General features: G+C 37.7%; 1 protein-coding gene across 1 annotated transcript in view; it reads left to right on the top strand.

Moving 5' to 3' along the window:
• LOC121313962 (endonuclease/exonuclease/phosphatase family domain-containing protein 1-like) overlaps positions 1 to 20,360 on the top strand; it is a 43,935-nt gene extending 23,575 nt beyond the window's left edge. Inside the window, exons 2-6 of the mRNA XM_041246734.1 lie at positions 7,263 to 7,314; positions 15,738 to 15,848; positions 18,617 to 18,757; positions 19,515 to 19,722; positions 19,996 to 20,360. Coding sequence (XP_041102668.1) covers positions 7,263 to 7,314; positions 15,738 to 15,848; positions 18,617 to 18,757; positions 19,515 to 19,722; positions 19,996 to 20,192 — 709 coding nt within the window. The 3' untranslated portion in view covers positions 20,193 to 20,360. The remainder of the gene's footprint in view (positions 1 to 7,262; positions 7,315 to 15,737; positions 15,849 to 18,616; positions 18,758 to 19,514; positions 19,723 to 19,995) is intronic.
• The last annotated feature ends 3,360 nt before the right edge of the window (positions 20,361 to 23,720 follow it).

Below are 23,720 nucleotides of genomic sequence, written 5' to 3'. Positions count from 1 at the left end.
TGTTGATACAGTATTATAAAACTACAGTATTAGCGAATTAGCTCCTGATAAAAAACAGGCATTGTATTTGGCAGGGAATTTCTCCTGGACTCTGTTTGTTTAAAGGCAGTCATACAGGGAAACGGGAAGCATGCAAAACAAAAAAAATGTTTGTTTATCAAGTGATGGCTATTGGTAGAAGGCAGCATTATCCAGCTAAGTAAAGTGATCTCTTTCGGAAGATGAAAGGTGGTTCAAAGCAATGATGGATTTAGTTTTCTGTTCATCCATTTGTTTCACTGATGTCAGGTCAGGCAAGCCTGCTGTTAAACATGTTCTGAGGGCAGTTTATTTAGTCCTAGGCTATTATGAACAAGGACATTGAACCTTTCTAAATGGGCAATGACAAATTCCTATATGATAAAATCACCTCCATGTGTGTCACATAGCTAAAACATTTGCCCTATTTCACTGATATACTGTCATTTATTAACTGGGGATTGGGGGTCTGTGGGGCAAAGTAACCCAACTCAGCTGTTCTAAATGTTTTGGGACTGAGATTAGACCAACCCCATATGAAAATATTAGTGCATGTATATTGCCTCTTACTAGGCAAATGCTTTTAAAGTATTTGCAAACTTTCCCAGTCCAAACACAGTCCACTGTGCTGTGCATGCCACTGCAAAGTGTGCAAGTACAATTAATCCTGGGCCAGTTCAATCCAGTTGAAAGCTGCCAATAAGAGTTTTACTGCCAGCTGCTGCAAGAAAATCTCACCCAATTCTTCCAAGAGGACAGCGTGTGTTCGTCTTCACCCTCCCGAGTCAGCGCGGGGGTGGTAGCGGTGAGCTGAGCATAAAAATAATTGGATATTCTAAATTGGGAGAAAATATAGTTGTTTAATATAGTAACGTAAATCAAAAGTCATGACCAGACTTAGCTGAATGATTCCAATAGGCCTTAGTAGGGATAACAGCGGTTACAGCTTGTTGATGAAACTTAATGTGCTGGTGCTTTAACAAAATTTAAAAAGTTGTCCGTTTCTCTGTGTAGACCTAATAATGATGCTAAACTGACTTAGTTGAGGTCCCGAACCATTGTGAAACTGAAGTAAGCAGTAAGCTGGGTGAAGCTGCAAAGCAAGCGAAAGGGAAGTTACAGACATGGACAAACTTGATGGTAATTTGAGCAGACCGTACTTCCTACCCAGCTCTATTAGAAGAATAAGCAGAGGGGCACTGTAACCTACCACTTGGAGTCTTAGTGTAAATATCTGGTAGATGCTTCTGTGAGCAGGTTTATTTATTTTTAAGGTAGCTTCACTTACTGTGCAAACTGAAATTTGTTTTGTCTGAAAACCAGGAGCTGCAGTTCTATTTAGGCATGATTTGCAAGTGATTTGCCACTTGCATCTGACCACTGCAACAACGGGGGGTACCTGTAAAAAAATTAATGAAAACAGCTAATGTCTCTTAATACATTATTTTATTCTTTCTTCATTTTGTCTGATTGTATAATACATGAATATGAATGATGCAATAAAAAAAAAAAAAAAAAAAAAAAAAATGCATGTGTTTAATAATGCTATGTCCCATTCCCTTGGCTGCATAAATTTAGTCTGGTTTTAAATTTTCATTCTGATTGGACTTCAAAAACAGCTGAAGCCAACCGATCATAATCAACTTGCATCCCTAGCTACAACTACATCATTCACATTTAACAGACAGAAATACCCAAAAAAGGGAATGGAATGAAATGGTGTGATTGAGAGCACATTGGTTTTCAGGCTTCGAGTAAATCGTTGCAGCTCCTACAGCACTTAAGTGCTTTGTTACAGAAAATCATTATTTTTAATAAACCCTGGTGCATGTAAATTCTTGTAGCCAATAAAACATTCTAGGCATTCTGGGTTTCTCCTGCCAACCTGATCATAAGCCAAAATGAGACCTAGCTATTTAACTAATCAGGTCACGGATCACTAGACCTCATACCGCAATTCAAATGTGAAATTTTAAAAGCTTACAGGGGTTCTGAGTTGCACTATCAGTAAAACGAGGTACATAAAGCCATGGAGTTGTGTAAGGTTCTGTTTTAAGTGTCTATGGTTAATTTTAAACATCATTACTCTTTCCCGGTTTCCAGTGACACTAAGTGCAAAAAGGGTTCTGATTGAGTGTAGGATTAGTTCCTTTTTTCATATTTGACATTAATAATTGTTCTTTGCGGCTATAGTAGATTTCAGGAGGATTGTCAGTCATCGATCAATTAAAATTGCCCAGTTATTCGGCTTGCTCTCCATTGGATCTCTCCAGGCATGACCGAGAAGTCACACTGAATAACACGTGCTCGTCTCTAAATAATGCCAGAATGTAGTGCATTACAACATTTACGAACAAGAGTTGGATTTGTACTCTACACTTTTGGGTTATATGCTCAACTGTTTGCCTTTTTGACAGAGTGCTTCCCTGTGCTGCCTGAGGAGGCCATGTTGTCCAGTTCCTAGTATCTGATTGATCTCAAAGTTAGGCTTAAAAGCGTCCAGGTGATTCTGCCTCAACAACGTAACTAAGTAACATAACTTCACCACTCTCTGCTGTAAGTCTGTTTGTCCTAAGTATATCTCTAGTTAATTTTAAACGGGTTCCTCTGGTCCCGGTTTCTGTAGTGCACTTATTTGTGCAAAATAGGCTTATTATTGGTTAGGATTATTACATTCCATGGCTTCTATTTTGCTCACCCTGTCTTGGCTATTTGAGAACGCTAGGCTGAGGCAAGCGCTCTTCCTGATAGGGACATTTACAAATTGTGTTAAAAAGCAGTCATTTGTCACTTACACCATTTTAAGCTGTGTCGCTCCACAATCTGTGGGGTTGTTCCAGTTGATACCGAGGAAGTTGCATTCCCCGTCCTTCCATGCATCTCTAATGTTGATGTACAAAAGAGCACTGTTGTTGGTACCGTTGAAATTCATTTTTGTGATAAGTTTAAATCACAGTAGGCTATACAAAGTTCTAACAAAAGATAAAATTGTTTAAAAGGGAAAACATCATTTGTACTGTAAAATTGAAGCAGTAAATCCTTTTTTGTTTGGGAGTAAGATAGCTCCAAATTTGTGAGGGAAGCTGTCCTCAGAATGGAGCAGTTACTGCATGCACTGGTATGATGACCCAAAAACATGCCCTATTTGTTATGTGAATATAATCTACTTGAGAACAAAGCAATGCACTGTGCACATTACAAGCTTTTCAGACCACTAGCACCCTTAGACTGAGACTGCATTATACAGTGTCATTCATTATTTTTGCATTAGCAATAAAGAACATTGTATTTAAACCACCTGTACTGTACCATACAAGTGGCAATTTACAAAGACTTCCAAAGACATTTGGGAGTTGTCTTTATCCTTAGCTGTCCAGTTTGCTGCAGAGCTGGAGATACAGTGGAACAGTACTGTAAGACACAGACAGAATTGAACATGGGTATCCACAGCCACCACAGAATATTTCGAATTGCTCTGGGCAGGTCGGTGCCTGATGTTTAGCCTACCCAGGTCTGACCTTGCTGCCAGTGACACAGTACAGTACAGTCTGAACCTGCCTTGCAATTAATTTGCATGTAGAGAGTGCTGATTCTTGCATTGTGTTCATTTACTGAGCTGTACAACCTTGTAAAAGCTTACAGATGTGATTGTTTAAAATAGTGTTGATCAGATGTGTTTGCAGAGGCTGAAATGTTTTTCATTCAGCCACAGACTGTGAATATGGACAGTATAAAATGATTTTAGGTGTGTTCCTGTGATTTAAAGTATATTTCATTTGGGTGAGCACAGTAGATATTGGTTTGCTGCAGTTTCATCCATGCATTTGCTGTCTTCATAGGTCATTAATATGAACTGAAGGACAGGCATTATTAATCTGACACTAAAGGTGTCATTGGTCACGTCTAAAGGTGTCATTGATCAGGCCAATAGGTGTCATTGGTCGGGTCAGCAGTAGAGCTGCATTTTTCTAACTCTCTGTTTTAAAGGTGCAGTTATCCCTACAGCAATTTGTCCCTTGTTTTTGGAACCTTTTTGCAATGTTTAACCAAGGCAAACATAAAGGATAATTAGATTTACACTCAATTTTTATTTCAGTGAAAAGGGAAGTTCTGAAAGAGGAAGTACAAAGATAGTTCACATAGTAACAGTTATAATAATGAGAACACAATGCACGTTTGCATAAAATCAAGTGTTAAGAGCAGTACTGAATCTACAGTATTTACAGGTTGTGTGTATTATTATTTATGTATTTATTTGGCAGATGTCTTTATCCAAGGTGATGTACTAGTGTTACAGGGCATTCCAAGGTTTCAATGCAAAGCCAATATTTAAATAGGATTAAAACAATGTATATGTGCACCGCTTCGGGAAGACCAGTTGTTACGCACACACCAGTTGCTAAAAGATAAATCAGGGGACATACTGTAAGATCAATTAAAACCAACTTAAGGTTTTGTACAACCAGGGCTGAACCTCTATTCAATCCTTAAACTGAGTTCTGAGGCAGACACAGCAGCACTACCAAGTCTGCACTGTCTGGCCACTGCAGTAAGCAGTTCCACATTTAATTAAAGACATAGTACCCCCTTTGTTAGCACAGATATGGGTACTTTTGTGCATTTATGATCCTATCATTGAAATGCAAAAACTTGTCCATGCAAACCATGTGGTACAAAGTACTTCAAAAATTAAACCAACATGCCTACTCAAATTTTCATATTTTTAAAGAATGTTTTGATAACTTGACTTACTAGCTTTTGGGGTTTCAGTTTTCTGTTTCAAATACTCTAATGTTTGGATTCTTAAAAAAAAGCTTGTGCAATTCAGAGATGATTGGTTGCCATGGGTACCCTGAATGAGTGAGACTCGCTGCAAGTTTGGGCCGTGGTGCTATAATTACCAGGAGTTCATTGCCGCACTACTTTCTGTACAGTAAACTTTTTGTACAAAAGGGATATACCTTTTCCTAAAATATAATTCCTAGTCTGTTTAATATTATACAACAAAGCTGATGGAGGAGAAGTTTTTTCAGAAGCATATTTTTGTTGAAATTGCTAGTAAGCATGGCAAATAATGATCTAGGCAGAAACAAAAACAGAGCGTACAAAACACACACATAATATTATAAAATACAAGGCTCCTTCGATATTTCATGATTTGATCATTCACAAGTAAGCCATAAGACACGACAGGGTCTAACGGCACTCGGCCTACAGCCTTGTGCCTTACTTTACACCTCTAACACAACCAACACCCTGCGCTTATAAAATGGGGTACTAGTTTTTATAAACAAAGATATAGACACATTTTTATTTAAAAATGAATATAGGTTTATTTTTTCGTAAATCTATTACTACGCTAAGAAAAATAATTCCAATAAATGTAATAGTTCCAATGAATTTTAATAGATAATTATTTTTAATAATAAATTTAAATAAATTATCAGAATATTTTCAGTATTCGTCTCATGAAGTTGACTGTACAGGGAATGTAAAGTTTTCTAAATTAAATGGCTGGTTACACAGTTGGACAGATTGTGTAGTAGGTGGCACTGTTTGGTGAGTATGTATGGTAGTTTGTTTCTGCCTTTTGTTTACGAGTTGACCGCAGTACTGCAGAGAGAATGTAGCTGCAGGACTTCCTGTCTTTCTCATAGTGCCCAGAAGCTTATTAAACTACATTATAAAATGGGTTGGGAGATATGTATTATAAAAAATAAATAAATCAGAATTTTATTTTACATGTATTAAAATAGGGATGAGATGCAGAATATGTCCAAGTAGAGGCCACATTTTTCCAAGTTAACTGGTACTTTGCTAACGTTTGGGCAATCGCTGTGCTGACGGAAATAGTATCTATAGAAGGTATGAGCATGACATCAGCACAAAACAAGCCAGGTTTATTCGCCTTGAAATCATAAAAAGAAAAGAAATATACAGAACTGGGTGGTGCAAGCATCGGAAGCCATCGGAAAATCACACTGGACATTTACATCAATGCATTCCATAAGTTTACCAACTAAAGCAGCACCATTTGCTGTCAAATATTTAAAATTAAGATTATCGGCGTTATGCAGTGTTTTAGCTGATGGATAGTACTGTAATAAACAGTAATAAACAGTGGCTGTTCTGCAAAGCACAGTGCTCTGACAAACTCATTAACACAGTCATTCTGCACTCTCTTTTATTAAAGCTTGTGTAAAACCTGCATAAATGGATTGCTTGTCTCTTAGTTCACCTTCTTGTTTTATGTGTTTAATGTGTCGCTTATTTTTCAGTATGTTCTTTTATTGTCAGCGCAAACATGTACCTCAGAGCAGCAGAATTTGCAGCGCTATGCATCCTCTGCCTCATCTAACCCACTTCTGCTATTTTTGCTTTTTGTATACTTCGAAACATTCATTTTCTTTTGAATATTCATAAAGTGATTTATGTTTTCTCCCCATTCCTCATCCACTAAAAATATAATATTTTCATGTAAGTATTTCTATTTAGTTTTTGATGAAGCTAGTAGTTACTACACCCAGCAATTGCCACAATAATCAGACTTTGATTGGCCAACATAATCGGGTGATAATGTGTTTGTGAAGTGACAGAGAACCAAGTTTGAACGTTATTTGATCCTCTGACCTCTAAACATCTTCTGTATCCTAGGATACAGTGTAGGGCTCCTTATTACAATGTCGGAGTCAAAATAAAAAAGCATTTTAAACAAAATATTGTGTATTAATTAGACAACAATCGAGTATAAATGAACATAAACTGACGTCCAGTAAAAAAAACAAAAAAACAAAAAAAACCGGTAAAATTCGGAATAAACCTGAAAATGCGGAAAACTAATTATATTGTGTTACTTTTTCAACACAATACATTACTATATAAGTTAATAGCAGGTTTTATGACCAAAATAATCCTAAAAGAGTTGGAAGAGGTATGAAAATGCTGCATTCTGCTGTTTTTGATGTTTGCTCAACCATTGTAGTCTTCCTTGAGACAAATGGCAAACGCAGCGCTCCCTGTGACCCATGGTGTTACTGTAGTCTTGAAATCCTGTTACCCATTGTCTGGTGCCTCCTTCAGCTAAGAGGAAAATCTTATTCTAATTAAAAATTAAACTTCTGCTTTAGTAAATCTTGTTTCTTAGTTTGGATGGTGGAACTAAGGTGTTGGGATTTACAGAAAAAAGGCAATTCCTTTCAGTTTGGTTGTTTCATTTTCACATCTCCTTTCTTCCCCTTTTGCAGCATCAAGCTTTTGGCGGTCCAGGAGCTGGCTGACAGAGACGCATTGGAAAAGGTATTGATTTCTCACTTATTCAGTACACAGTATATGCAGTGCTCAGCTAATAAGGCTTTAATGTAAGCGGTGCTTCCCAAAAGCATCTAAGGCCAGTGAAAGATTTCAATTCAGATGAGCACAATCTTTTACTTAAAGCTAAATCGGCACACAAGAACTGGAGCTGCGGCAGTCAGGGCTTCCTTGTACTCTATGGAAACAGTTCAACACAGACAAGTATAGTCCGTTATACCACTCGTCTACAGTATGTACCAGCAGTTGGCTGAAAGTACCTGCCTGTCCAACATTTCTAGAGATAATAAAAAGTGTTTACATTGCAATGTACCCAGAAAGCTATTGCGTGTAACTGCTAGCTGAGATGTAACAGTCTGTTTCAGTCCTTGCCTGTCCAAAGTAATCACAGCAAGTAGCTCGAGGGATTAATAATCCCCAGTACTTTATATATTTGTAGATTTGACTTGTCCTCTGTCAGAAGATATTACATTTCAAGGTACATGTGATTATGGTGACTAAGGCAACAGTTAAACTGTTTTATTTTGTAATCTAAAGGCGAAATATAATTCATAGCATTTTAGATTTCATTTCATGGATGACTCAGCTCACTTGTTCAGGAGTTCATCCTTTATTTAAAAATAACAATGTCCAAGTGTTGGCTTGCGACAATGGAAACCTTTTCATTTTTTTTTTTTTTTTTTTTTTTTTAATCTTTCCTCTATTCATGGAACCATCAACCCACCATGGGGAAAGAAAAAAAAAAAAAAAAACCTTTGCACGACATCCATGCAAATGTATCTTTTGTTAAAGTATTATGCATTGTCTTTTCCTTGGAAGTATTAACAAATTCACTAAACAGGTTGGGTCTTACTCTACCTCATCTGAAACAAGGACTCAACCAGATAACAGAAGCACACCCATTATACAATCTAATACAAAAAAATATATTTTATGATTTTCATGGAAACGGTAATGTGATTTCCTAATACCATCTCTTAGTTATTGGCACAAGGGTGCTCAGCAGATGGGATTAGACCATTTTGAGACAGGCATTTTTAATGGGAAACAAAATTAATGTATGTTGAATCGGTGCTTACTGTATTGATCTTGCTGTTTTCAAATAGCACTTTCTATAGTCAGAAAAAGCATTACAAAAAACAGTTATCTTTTTAGGATTAAAACGGCACTATTTTACAAACTTTAGAAAAGTCCAGGCACACACAAAAAAAGGTTTGTTGCCAGTTGCCACATGCAGATTAGGTAGTCCCTGTCATGTACATTCAGTTTCATTGTAGTGCTGGGGTGAACACAGGATTTTCATGTTCGAGTATTGGCTCATAATTTAAAATTTTGTTCGAATGTTCGTTTGTTTTTTCAAAAAGTAATACAAGCCATTATGTTCCTCTGAATGCAGGCGGAGACAGCAGAGCAGCAGGGGAGCGTGACCCCTGTGTGTGTGCCTTTATTTTACAGCAAGACCTTACATTATGTAACACGTTAAAATAGAAAAATATCCCAGGAGTAAATAAGAAGTTGTGTAGGACTTGCTTTACCCCAGTGAATTAACCACAGTGCTCCCTTGCGTTATAACCGAAGAGCGTTATAAATGGGGGAGGGACAAAATAACTCCCTCTTTATAATGCACATATAGTGAAGCAAAAATGTAACTTTCTGTGACTTTCTGTAACTTTCAACGCTTTTTAAAAAAACTATAAAGTAGCCTGGCTAAAATAGCCTGGCTAAACAGCGGTCGGGAGTTCAGTTTGAAGCGACTAGCAAACCAATTGCGAGGAGGAGAGAGGGTCGGGTGAGGGGAAAAGGGAATGGGCTCGCCCCAGGTCTGAAGGGCTGAAGCGAAGCTGAAGCAGAAAAGTAAATACGCCACTCGCAGCATAAATACATTAGGAAAGATGACCACGTAATAGGCCGAATATTTATTTAGTTATAAAACAAATGCTGAATAAGATGTCTGTGTTATAAAGAGCTAGCGCAGCTTTTTTTCAGTTCAGATACTGTATCAAAATGGATAGACAGAAACAGTTAGACTGAGAAGTTGTTTATAGTTTAAACAACACAGGCACTGTATTTACTGTAGAAATATTGCATGCATCACTAGTATAGGGAATTGGGAGACATGCTGGAGGAGCGTTATATCCGAGGCACGTTATAATCGAGAGCCTAGGGAGCACTATAAAACAAAGGATGCCAAATTCGTTTAAATGTTGTTATGTTTATTCCCGAAATAAATAGTACATAGAGTTGAAACCGAATTTTATTTATTTATTTATTTCATTCCTTGCCATTGCCGTTTCTTCACAGTAAACAGTGACCATCGACACATTTTCATAAAGTAATAACATGAGGTTTACTTGAGTCTTTTTTGCAGCTGAACAAGCAAACGAAAACTGAAATTTAACTTTAAACACTTCAGATAAAACAAATGTGGAAATGGCGTGTAAAGTAAAGGGGGAAAAAACTCACCATTTTGTTTGTCGTTTATTACATCCCACATAATAGAAAGTCACAACAAAATATATCTATAATATATACAGTACATAAAAAACACTACACAACATTTTCAAGAAGCTGGGTACTGTTTAAGAGGCATTTCAGTCCCATGAGATTCTGGCTCACTCTAGAGCAGCACAACACTTTTATTTTGTCCCACAATACTTTCCATAGAGATCACTAAGGGTGCCTGTGCATAACCTGGTTTGTTTACTTTTTGCTGTCTAAAACATTTAAATAGAGGCTCAACAGCTGCTGTGTTGATTCTGTTTATATACATTTTTGTTGAAAATTCCTTACACATTCACACACCCTAAACTGCCAACAAACTGTCCAGCTGTCAGTAAGTGGCATAACACATTCTTGACAGCATGTGGTTCGACAGCAGCAGCCCTGTGAAGAGGGGACATGACCAGGTTCAGTTGATTGCATTTTCTACAGATTCAAATGGCAGCGCAGTTCAGAGGTTAGCAAACATGTCATGTTGTACTGTATACAGCACTTGCGCTTGGTTCTGTTAATTTATGTGTGACTTTTGTTAAAAGGCGAAACTGCAATGAGGTATTTTTGGAATATGTACTGTACAGTATAACATTAGCTCCAACAGTGCATTCTTCAAAGGTGGTAACTCCATACATAGTGTTTTTCCATACAGAATAATTATTTTCATCAATATATAATTCCCCTTTAATGCCGAACAGGTAACATGCTGGAATTTCAAGAAACATATTAAAAGTTGTGATGGGTCCTGGCTGAACATCCTGAACATCAACTTCCTTCCTCTCTTTAAAATGTCCTCTCCTGCACTCTCCGTGGTATCGTAAACTAAATAAAATCAACAGACACTCCAGTTTTCTGCCTGCACAGTATCCCTTATAAAAGTTGACCCTGGTATTTTTGCACGGCGGTGTTACCGTGGTTTTTTTCATGGTTATGCTATGCATTTACCATGATTTACCATGGTTTGTCATGTTTCTTAATATGCTTTCCCATACCTTGCTGGTGTTTACAATGCTTTACCCTGCTTTCACTATGCTGTATTTCGAAGGCTTGTGTTTTCTTCATGGTTACCACAGATTTCACAATTTCTGTGAAATGTACCCGTTGCCTTGTAATACCAGTGACAGTACAGGCTTTCCCAGTAGAACATTACTTCACATACACGGTATCTGACTGCAGTGGCGCAATCAAGGGTGGGCTGGAGTGGGGGGTGGGTAAATGTAAAACATTTTTGCACGCATTCTTTTGAATAAAATACAGAGATATGTTTTACAGAATTTAGTAACAAACATCTCATTTTTTTTGACAGCAAAAACTTACACAACCAAATATGCAGGAAAATCTTGATTTCAAACAAAATCAGTTTTCTGTTTATTTTTGGTAGGGTTAGGTAACTAGGTAACCCTGAATGTCAGTTTAGTGGTGCAGCAATACAAATTACTTGATTCCTAATGGAAAACATCCTGAATGCTTTTCAGTGTTAATCATTCTTAACGGTCTTGAAATGAGTCATAAATATAAATAGCAACTATAGCTGCATTAACTAGTTGTGCTAAACCACCTTTAAAGTCTATATGATACTCATCTGCTGGAAAAAAATAGCATGCTTTTAAAAAAATGCCATATGAAGAACTTTTAGGAGGTTCAACTCTTCTGCCTCCTAGCCAGTGTAATACTTCTTGCGGATGTGCTGCATTTTGAAGGACACGCACTGTGACCTGGATTACTGGGCTTCAATAACACAGCCCTCCCATGGTCTGCTTTAGCTTTCTTTTAACCCAGGAGCCTGGATCTGCAATCTGGAAAGATGTTGCAGTGACAGATTTGGTTAGGTCAAAGTAATTGGAAGACATGTTTCGTTAAATTATTTACCTGTGCAGTGTGTTTGATTTAAGTTTTAGATTTGTATATATTTTTCTAGAAATATTTGTTTACTATGATATATTTAGGCCATAGTTATGTTTAGAAATAATATATATGTATTTTCAGAGACGTGATCTAGATTTGTAAGTAATTTCCTGATAGTATCCAAAGGGGACAGAATACCTTCAATTTGTGATGGAGTTTACTTGCTGGTAAGAGACAGTGAATTGTTAGTTCATGTGGCTGTAGAATGTTACTTTCACATTTTAGTTTTACTGCAGGAATGCAAGTAAGACTCCCATTGCATGGCATATTGTTTCAGAATGCAGTAGTTTCCAGTATGAAATCCCTCTCTAAAATCAGGTTGATCCTATCCAAATCAACACTTCTTATACCACAGCAAGGAAGTGCACAGTTAGCTAAGGTTTCTTATCAGGATCAGACATATTTAAGATGAAGTCATCTGAGGAGGGGAGGGAGCACAGCTGACTTTGCATGTTCTTTCTTATGAACATATTCTCCTGCAGTGTCCATGCATCCAAGTGGGACAGAAATCTATACTTTCATCCCCCCTCCATCATGATTATTGATATCTCATTTATATCCATTACATCTCAGGGCATGTATGCCTGAAGGCACCTTCAGCGCCTATAATTGAATGGTTGTCTTGCTGCTGTAAACCAGAGAGACTGTGTGTATGGGAGAGGGTTCTGAACAGTATGTATGAAAGTCATGAAGGGCAAGTCGCTGCTCATTTGTTATGTTATTGCACAAATGAGTCGTCATGTGAAAATACCTTTATTTGAAATGACAAATAAAATGAGGGAGTTTAAAGCATTGTTTCCCTTCAAATTAAAACACTGCCTTCGTCCTCAATGAAATGTTTTGCTGTCGCAAGTATTCTCAGTGATTGATTACTGCTTACGCACACTGCTTCTCTCAGCTCTTACATTTCTTACTGTAGGAACAGAATTAATAGAACCAGCAATTATTCAGACAGTTACTTTAAGTTTAAATTGCTCTCTAGTACTATAACACATTACAGCCCTAGTACCTTTTATTCTTATAATAGCATTTGGCCCAACAGAATTATTGCATGACATGGAGAAAGTAAGATTTATTTTTCCCTAACAGTATAGATATTAAATCTGTTTTTCTCTTTACTATTTATGAATGTCAAAATGTGGTGTAAGTCCAATATAATGTTAGACAAAGGTTTGTGGGCCTAAACAGTGTTGCATGCTCAATGTCATTAACGAGTATTGACATGTCTCACTCCACCATGGACTGTAGTAAGATGGCTGAAACTTGTTCTGAGGTGTGATGGCCTGTGTGATGAGACAGCTAATAATGTTTGAGATAATGTTATTTAGTATTTTAGTTAAAGTTATACCTGTAGACCTGGTTGTAAACATTAGCCTCCACCCAAAAGATAATGGGCTTCAGCTTTTCCTTCAGATTGCAAAATTCCTGATGCTTACTGACCTCAGCTAGGTCTTTTCCAGTTACAGGCTGCAGCATTTCGAAACATTCTGAAATAAGTTTCTGTCAAATGTTAAGGTTCATTTCTAGCTAGTAGAACTTTGACACAGATACTGTACATTTCTTTCTAGGATTTGTTGGACATTGTTTTAGATCCCTTCTTTTGAAAATTGTTTTCTTTGTGCAGGAAGAAAGTGTTGATATTTGGTATATGAAATAATATCATAAAATAAACAAGTGTGATTTGAAAGTTTAGTCATATTCATCCCAAATCCATGACTAACTTTAATATCCCCCATAATACTCTCCTCTCATTCCCGTCCTCTGGCTTCTCCCTGTTGCTGCAAATCTAACTCCTCTCTCTGGCTTTCAATGAGGCCTGCATCACCGCATCTTAAAAAAAACCCTCCCTTGATCCCTCATTCCTCCAGAACTATCGTCCTGTTTCTCTTCTCCCTTTCCTCTGTAAAACCCTTTAGTGAGCGGTACATTGCTAGCTCTCTGCTTTCCTGTCAAAACATTCTCTGCTTGACCCTATCCAGACTGGTTTTTCACCCGGCACACTTCACTGAAACTGCTCTTCTCTCCGTCACTAACTCTGTACTCTTTGCCCATGCCGCCTCCGTCTTCTCTGTCCTAATTCTCCTCAACCTCTCCTGCCTTTGATACAGTCGACCACTCTATGTCCTCCTTCACTCACCTTGGACTCTCCAGCACTGCTCTTGCCTGGTTCTCCTCCTACTTCTCTGATCACATGTACCGGGTGTCCAAGCTTGGCTAACCCTGTCTCTTGCTCTCTTTCGACCCCTCCTGTTTTCTACACCCACTCCCTGGGTCCCTTCATTACCTCTCCTGGCTTCTCGTATCACTTCTATGCTGATGATGCCCAGATCTTCCTCTCCTTTCCCCTTCTGACTCCCACATCTCCTCCCGTATCTCTAACTGTCTCTTGGTCATCTCCTCCTGGATGCACTTGAATCATCTTAAATGCAACCTCTCCAAATCAGACCTTTTCTTCCCCCTCTTCCTTCCCCACCACTGATCTCTCATTTCTCACATGCTGCTCCGCTCCCTCCACTGGTTCCATATCGCCGCTCGCATCAAATTCCAAACTCTTGTACTTGCCTATCGCTGTCTCGACCTTTTTGCCCCCTCCTTTCCCCAGACTGTTATTTCTCCCTACAACCCCTCTCATCCCCTCCGCTCCCCCGCCTCCAGAGCCTGCACCTTCTCCACCCTTGCATCTCAGTGGCGGAATGGCCTGTTCAGTCCCCGACTAGCTTCTGGCACCTCCACAAGACACAGCTGTTCATACAGCATCTGTAAACCTCACAGCCCTCGACTGTACTGGACTACATGGCACCCAATTGTGTCAGTACTTGCATCACTTTGCACTTGCACTTAACTTTTCCGCCCTTTGCTGTATTCTACTACTACTGTTCTCAATCATAATTATATTGTCTGAATCTTGTACTTCATTTTACATTTAAAGGTAACTTTATTCACGATTTTTGTAATTGCTCTTATTTGAAATCGTTCTTATCCATTTATTGTACTCACTACTAGCTAAGTTTAGCTGCTCTTAGTCAAAATCGCTCTCAACCGTAATTATGTACTGTATTTTTTATAACTGCTCTTATCTGTAATGTGATACTTTGTAACAACTGTAAGTCACCTGTAAGGTGTCTGCTAAGAAATGCATAATAATAATAATAATAATAGCTCACAACAAAATGCTGTATAATTTGCTTGACTTTTGTAAAAAAAAACACATTTTGTGCGAAGCAATGATGAAACTTCAGAGCTTTTTAGAGGAGCTTCTGGTCATCTTTGTTCTAAGCGATTGTGATAAGCTGGAAAAGGTTCTCAATGTTAGAATATAGAACTATAGAATAGACAGCCTTGTTCTGTGTGCTAATACCTATTTTTAAACCGACTTAACGCCTACCAATGAAATCACTGATTTCGGAGATTATTATGACTCCCCTGCCCCTATTATCAAACACTTTGCCATTTGTAAAAGCTTGCGCTTGAATCCAGCCCCCACCACTCAGCACTTAATATGGAGCATAGTTAACTGTACCTTCAATGGAAGAACTTATTTAACTAACCCAGCCATTTAGACAGGGTAAGCCTGTGGAAGCCAAATATTCACAAATAAGAGATATTAAAAACACCGATATTGAGCCAGACAACTGGACAGTTTGCTTAGGATTAACTTCTTTCTTCATTAACTGACAGTGCTAGGTTACGTTTCATTCAGGAAATGTTCATAAATAAGAAATGTAAATTGTTACATTACATACTATAACAAGATATTAGGTTTCAGTGATGTAACACGCAGCATTTGAGTTAATGGCAAGATAATAAGAATCGGTATAACAGACAACTAAACTGAAGTTTTTGGGGTTTTTTTTTTTTTTTTAGCATTCTGTCTTAGTGACAGCAGAGTTACTTCGGTACATGGTGTTCACAGGAGACATGACTACATGAAGCACATAGTCCACTCATACTGGAACCTTCATGTCCTTTTGGTGAGGTTGAGTAATAACTGAACTGAAACATCTGTTTTGCAGCTTTGTGCAGAGCTGAACCAGTCGACACTGCCCAGCGTCCGCAAGTGGAAGGGCCCCCGAGGTTCCTGGAAATGCGCCGTCTCAGACAGGCCTGCAGGACAGTCACACAAGGTAGAGTCATTAGGCAAGTCCTGAAACGTGAGCAAAGTAGACTGTGCGTTCATGGGCTCTGACTTCCTTTTTTTAAATGTTTGTTTATTTTTTAGGGTGGGATACAATAATATTTGCTCTGTCTGGCAGAGTTTCAGCCACATAAAGTAATGTTGTCACATTGCTTGCCCTTTCAGCCTATAATTTTAACATTGGTATTTTTTACTTAACTTAATTTTTGTCATTTTATAATAATAAAAAATAACTGTGTAAGCTAGCTTGTCTTAATGCAGTTTTATTCCCCCACCCCCACCCCCACCCTGTTTAACCATTAAACCAGCAAAGCCTAATGATTATTTAAAAAAAAAAAAGGAAATAAAAAAAAAAAAAAAAAGTGAATAAATAATTTCCACCTGTCTTGGTTTACTAGACAGAGTAACTAAACCAATACACATATATACAATACTAAAACACAGAAGCTATGTACAGGTTTGGTTCCTCCAAAATATACCAATGCATGAATGTATTGTTTGACAGCATTGTAATCAAGCAAAATAGGGAATAAAACAATTCAATCAAACACAAAGTACAGATCTAAATCCTCAATAATGCAGCTGTGCTCTGGTGTTTCAGCTCTTAGGCTAAGTATACTACTATAAAAAAAAAAAGCCCCTAGGGTTCTGGAGTCTACAGCAGCTAAACAACTCCCTAAAACAAATATTTCCAATAAAATTATCTTTATTGATTTGAATAAGTTTGTTCACTTATGTATGAGAACTGGCTTATTGCATGTCATTACTCCTGATACAGCCACAGCTCACTTAGAGACAGGATAGAGAGTTCTGGTTTATCATCTCATCGAAACGACCACCATTATTACAGAGCCCTATAGACGAAGATGGGATCAAACTGCACGGTCACTGTAGACTGGGGTTTCTCTGGAGGTGATCGACAGTATAGCTCACACTTCTCAGTACTTGAGTAGATTGTGAAGTGATGGAAATTTGAGGAATATCGGATCACATTTTCCAGCCAAGCAGTCCTAAAGCAGCAGTGACAGTCAAGGTGATTCAAGGTCAAGGCAATGAAATAGAGCAGTGGTTCTCAACCTTTGCCCCCTTGCGACTCATTATTTACAGTGTCCAAGGTCAGTGACGCGGCCCCCCTATACACCTCCCTGTTCGCTGGAAGCTGTGTAACTCCACTGTGACATGCTGGCTGGTGTAGTCGAAACTACAGAGTTGACCACCTGAACATGTAAGCTGTTAAGTATTGAAAGCACACAAAACAAAGTGTTCACTGAAAAATCAACATCGCTTTGTTTTGCTTTCACTCACTGAGATACAAAGGCAGTCTGTATCTTAGCAACCAAGCACAGTCATGCTGCACAATACGGCAGCTGTAAACATAACAAGCTTAAACAGCGGCTGCTCTCACAAGTAAGTCAACTCAAAACAGCAAAAATGTAAATATAGCATAAGCCACCTTGCCTCCCATGTAGTTTTTTGCTATAAATGTACACCGCCCGCGAAACTGCGACCTCAGTGGAAATAGAACAGTGACCCCAAGTGGGGTCACGACCCATAGACAGCATTCTACGTCAATATTTTAGACAAGGTACATACTTTCTCGCTTAACAGTGGAGAACTGCATATATAGAGCTTCCTTTATTTATAAGGCTGTATGTTCATTCTCATCATAAGGCGGAACCCAATGAATTTATGGCTCCTGACTCTCTCTCTCTCTCTCTCTCTATCATATATATATATTATATATATATATATATATATATATATATATATATATATATATATATATATATATATATATATATATGTATTAGTCAGTAAATATGGACTGGAAAGAGGGGCTATATATATGTAATTATTGCCCCGAGGGAAGGACCGTTGTTACCGAAAGGGCTTTGTTACCGAAAGGGCTATAATACCCGGAGGCATTTCATTTTCCACTGTTAGCTGAGGCTGCAGTACATATTTGATATATGAGTCAGTCAGAATAATGAGAGGCAATGTTGGTTAGTGAATCCAAGTTTAAATATTGTAAAGCCATTAATATTTACAAGCCTTTTATTATGCGTTTTTCGTGCATGAAAAAAAGGAAACAGTTTTGGCACAAATATCTTCGTGCTGTAGATGTAATGAAGTAATCAACCACTACCAGTGCAACAGGTCGCTAAACATTGATGGAGCAAAATAAGTTTTATGAGTGTGATTCGCCAAATATTTTGATCGCAAATATTTATGGCTTTACAGTATTTTGTTTAAATGTAGCTGATACAGTATAAGTAAATAACATAAATAAATAACAGAAAATGTTTTTAAGTTTTTTTTCTTTCTTTTGTAGTACGTTGTGCAATTAAGTTTTTGTTAAGTCACAGAATTTCTGTTCAGCAGTTTTTTCATTTTAATTATTGTTATGCACTACATGTTTACCGTTTGAGCTATAGCAATAATGATACAAACACTGCAATCACAGGGACAAACATGCAACCTTAGATTGATCCAGAAAACCTGTTTTTTGTTTTTCAGATCATTCTTATTTGTGGCTGACAAAAATGTTATTACTGATCAGTTTTTGAGGTCATGAAAGTACTGATCACATACGTGCTCCTTAATCAAAATTGATGGTCGCACAACCACCGCAGACCTCTGATATATAAATTATAGTTATAATCCGGATTATAATTTTCCTGTCAATCTAGGGTACTTTGTACATCATTGATGTTGGCATGATAAGCAATAACTCCTGACCTTCTGTTTTTCCTGCAGGGCTCAGAGTTTGCTGGATACCTGTGGGACAGCACTTCTGGAATTGATCTGAAGTATTCCACCCTGCTAGAAAGTCCACAAGCCAATGGGAATGGAAAGCCAACCTACCCTAAACCATACCTTGCAGAATTTAAGGTTAGTGTCTCCATACAGTAGTAAATGGGTTTTTAATTTCATGCCAATACACTGCAAAACACTGGAGTTTTCAGGTTAAATAACTGTCACCTTTATGCTGGATATAAACTGTGGTAACCTACTGAGTCTGTTGTGGAAAAATAAACCTAGCAAATAACACAATGTGCATATTTACAAAAAATAATTCACAGTAAACTGGGCTTCAGTGAAAAACAGCATTGTCCTGACCTTCATTATTGAAACTTGCACCATATCATGTAATCATTCCTATTTTTGCATCCTTTTCACAAATTAAATTCCTCCTTGTTTCTGTTTTGAAGTGTCAAATACTTCATTACCTGATGTATATAAAAGTAACAAACCTTCTCATTACACAAGAGATCTGTAACTGCTAATAATAATGCAACATTTTAAAAATTCAGTCAGCACACCTCATTTTTAAAAATGTGTTTTCATGAGCAGGTTGACAGTTGTGTCCCTTATCCAAACTTGTTGACTGTTCACTTCTTGGCTGCAGCATAAGAGTAAAGCAAGGAAGACAAACCATGATAGAAATCTCTAAAGACAAGTTCTTAATGTCGGTGCTTCTTTACATTTGAATATACAGTAGACTGATGAAGGTATAGTAAAGTGTAGCACACCAAGTACTGTACAGACCTTCATTCTTTTTTGAGGTCAGTGTGCAAACATGCTATACAAATAATTACCAACATTTTGTGTTTGAGGCTAGTAGCTAGATATCAAACTTCATTTTGCCTTAAAGACGAATAATTTTAAAGAATGTTTCATTCCCTTGCTTGGGGACTTTAGTCAGCCTCCAGACAGCAGTGAGTTTGACATGTTAAGAAAAGAGAAGTTTTCTCCGCTGGTCCCCACAAGCACTTTCACTAACATCAGCACCAAGAACCCCCAGGGATCCAAGTCCCTTGACAACATTTGGATAAGCCGCTCTCTTAAGAAGGCTCACACAGGTTTGTGTGTATGTGTGCATGAATGCATGATCACACTGTTGCTATGTATTCAAGTTTTCTGAATCTTATATATCGGGTTCAGATCCACAACCAAAACAAATACCATTATAGTTCTGATTTAATGTGGGATCATTGATCTACTGGAATAAGTTTAATTTACTCATAAAATTTCAGCTTAATTACCAAGGAAGACTGACTGTACTCCTCTCATTGAATGGATAATATTTGAAGTATTTCGTTCTACCTTAATGTTTATTTTTCTCTGGAATATAGGTCACTGGGTTGTCATGAGGGAAGGCCTTACAAATCCATGGATCCCAGATAACTGGTCTTGGGGTGGAGTAGCTTCAGACCACTGCCCAGTGTTTGCTGAATTTTACACAGACTCCCACAAGAAGGAGCCAGTTCGCAACGGAAATGCAGTGACTGTCATTGAACACAGCGAAGTGAATCATAGTCATGAACGGTGACAGGATTCAGACTGAAAAAAAGGGATGCTGTACTTTTAGAGTTCTTTTCAAGGTAGCATGAATGTGTACCAACATTGAATGTGAAAAGCACCAAGTCTGCATTTTTATTTTTCGTCTTCAAATCCAATTTGGGTCTTGTGCTTCAAAGATTAAATAACAATTATTTTATTGTTTTGTGTGTGTGTGTGTGTGTGTGTGTGTGTGTAATATATATATATATATATATATATATATATATAATATATATAATATATATATATTATATATAAAAAAAATTATATCAGGAGAATGTATACAGGAAGCTTAAACTCTGCGGGAGCTTAATCGATTTCTACGTAAATGTTCATACGTAAATAAGTCGTATTCTTTTACCTTGGTATGGAAGCAGTTTGCAGCCGTCTGCTGTCACACAGAGCATTAAAGTTATGTGCTGCTTCTCATTTCCAGTTGTGATTACTCGCACATGTTTTTCTCCCTTTTTGTGAACTGTGGTATTGCTTGTCAAGAAGAAAAACACGGGGTCTGATTAGAACTGAGCCTAATAACAAAACACTGAAATTCAAATTCCTCACGAAGCTAATGACGCTTTCGGAGAGGGAGGGCCCTGTTGCTGGATCAGCTGCGCTGCTGCGGTAAACAGGAAGGCTTGCCCGGAGTTGAGCTGATCGAGAGGTCCTGATTGGCTGGGAGGCGTGATCGGGAAGCCTACGCCTGTTTAAGAAGGCAGCAGCACCAGCCTGAGGCTACTGCACCACGGCCATAGCTACAGAGACGGGCCCTGAGCGAAAGCTTGCTTTGTTTACATCGAGGAGGAGAGCACCCGCTCCGCAGGACTACTACTACAGAACCCTTCAACTACCACTCAGTCCCGTTGTTGTCCTGTACTCGGGTTGTCGCATCCCCCCCCACCCCAAACCACCCCCCCCCCCCCATTTCCCCCCAGCCGCCCCTGTACTCGGGTTGTCGCATCTTGTGTTGCTTTTTTAATGCACACAACATTATACTTACTCAAATTTAAGATGCAGGCGATTTTTGAGAAGAAAAAATTGGTTTAAAAAGTGCGTCTTAAATTTGAAGGAACATGGTGTGTGTGTGTGTATCTATCTATCTATCTATCTATCTATCTATCTATATATATATATATATATATATATATATATATATATATATATATATATATATATATTTAATTTTAATTTTAGAACCCTTACATGGTGGTTTTTTAACAAAAATATATATTCGTTGTTAATAAGTAGTCATTAAATTATGTTAATGTAAACCTCGGAAACACATGTCTAAACTTCCCTCTAAGGTACTAATTGTATTCTACCATAGATTAAATGCTCTTCCTTCATTCCACAGAGGAACCCAACGTTTAAAAAGGTTGGATGTATTTCAATCAACTTTTTATAGCTGTGTTTTAATAACACTGAAAGTGGAATGTTATCTGTATTGATTAAATTAGAACATCATCCACTGAAAATCAGTAGAGCTTTTACAGTTAATTCGATTGAAGTAAAATGAAAACTGCTTTTCGAGATAACTGTTGTTATTTCTATTTGTGGCTATGCCATGAGCTTTACATTTTAATTGTATTACCTTCTCATATCTGGAACATATCCAGAGCTTTGTAAATATGGATTTTTAAATAATTTGGCATTAGTAGTATCTTGCAGCAAATGGAGTGTGACACTAAAACAATATAGATACCTTGCACACACAGTGCTCCCTTGTTATTATCTTACTTGCACATAAAAAAAAAAAAAATATGTAAAATGTTTAAAACAGGGAATTATGGAAGGTTGCTTATACAGTATAGTTAATGTACAATTTACTGTCAGAATGGCCAAGCTTGGGGCTGACTGCACTTTATGATCAATGAAAAGTCCACTGTCTCCCAGTGTTCAATATTGATTCTGGAATACTGCACATTAGCAACAAAATATGAAGATAATAGCTGATATTTATTCTCATTTGGGGACCACTTGTTCATTATATAATTCCACATCTACCCATTTTCATAAAAGTTAATTAATCTTCTACCCTACTCAGCATCTCAGTTCTGTGCTTCTTAACAACTTTTCCAAAGGAAAAATTTTAGCAGTTGTTAAAGATGTAATTTTTAACAACAATGTAATTTTTAACAACAATCTAACATTTTTTTTTTTTTTTTAGTTTAAACAAGTTTTTAGTTCCTTGTGGCTAGTGATCCATGGGAAAAATTTCTAAACACCAAGCTGGTTCCCATCTTAAAAAAGAGTGAGGTGGTCCCAGAGTGGCTCATCCAGTTAAAGAGCTGCCTCTGGGAGCGCAGGATGAGTCACACAGCTTGGACGGCGCTGGTTTGCGTCCAGGCTGTGCAAAAAGACTGAACTTTGTTAGGGACTCTTAAGAGGGCGTCACATTAGCTCTGACAGTGGGGATGGGAAACCTGCAGGGACGACTCCTCATCGCACAACAGCAAGCCCTACTGGTCAAACACAAGCACATTCAGAGTGGATAAGAGGCAGGGCTGATGTCTGTTCTCCGGGAACGGTAGACTGCCCACCTCCGCTCTGGATTGCTCGATGTAAAAGCGATTCTGGCTTTAGGTTTGTGAGATCGGAGGACACTCACACACCCTCAGAACGTCTGTGCTGTTTGGGGACTCGCTGCGGTGAGGAGGAAAGGGAAGCTGAGGTGAGGGAACCCCTACTCTAAAGGGAGGAGGTCAGCCACAATATTTCTTTTTATTGATTCTTTTTATTTATTTATTTTAAAGCTTTGATTCATTGTACTAATGCCAAACCCAAGTAAATCTGATGACTAATAAGGGTCATTGGGTGCCTCCTATTAATAAAACAATGTTTGGGTGTGACATAGCTATGCCTCAAGAACTATGGCCAAGGAAGCAAGTACCTTGGAAAACACTGTTTGCACCACATGCTTGCACTGGCTGTTAATAGAGAGGGCTTAATAGAAATCATAGATTTAATATATTTTAGATTTAATAGCTTTTTTAAAAAAAAAATATATATAATAAGTATTTAATGTTGTTTTTTGTTTTGTTTTGTTTGTTTTTTGCTTTGTTTGTTTGCACTGAAGCAAATAGGTACTGCAATAGTTATTGGTTTAGTTACAGTTTACACTGGCTTGTGAGTCAAGGCGCAATAGCTGAAATGCTTTATCTAACACTTGCAAGTGTGTATTTCCAGGAAAGCAACAGACAATTGTAACTTCAAAAGTTTGCACTGTCTCTAAATGTAGAGTATAACCATGGATACCGTCTATGTCATGACACACTACTGTTAGATTCTAAAAAATGTGTTAAACTGGTAAATTAATCCATCTGAATCATGTTTTCTTTTTTTCTTAATACATGTTTTTCAAAATTATTATTTATGTATACATTTATTTTTGTGAAATATTTATTTCACTACATATAAAGTACATGGCTTACAAGGACTCAGTATGGGAATTTACACCCTCCAGACAGTGATAATATAGACTTTCCAGAGCAAATACATAAAAACGAATGCTTTTGACGCT

This window comes from Polyodon spathula, chromosome 4 (genome assembly GCF_017654505.1).
Source record: "Polyodon spathula isolate WHYD16114869_AA chromosome 4, ASM1765450v1, whole genome shotgun sequence".
Classification (NCBI taxonomy): domain Eukaryota; kingdom Metazoa; phylum Chordata; class Actinopteri; order Acipenseriformes; family Polyodontidae; genus Polyodon; species Polyodon spathula.
Note: the sequence above shows the minus strand (reverse complement) of the source record. Positions and strands in the feature narration are given on the sequence as shown.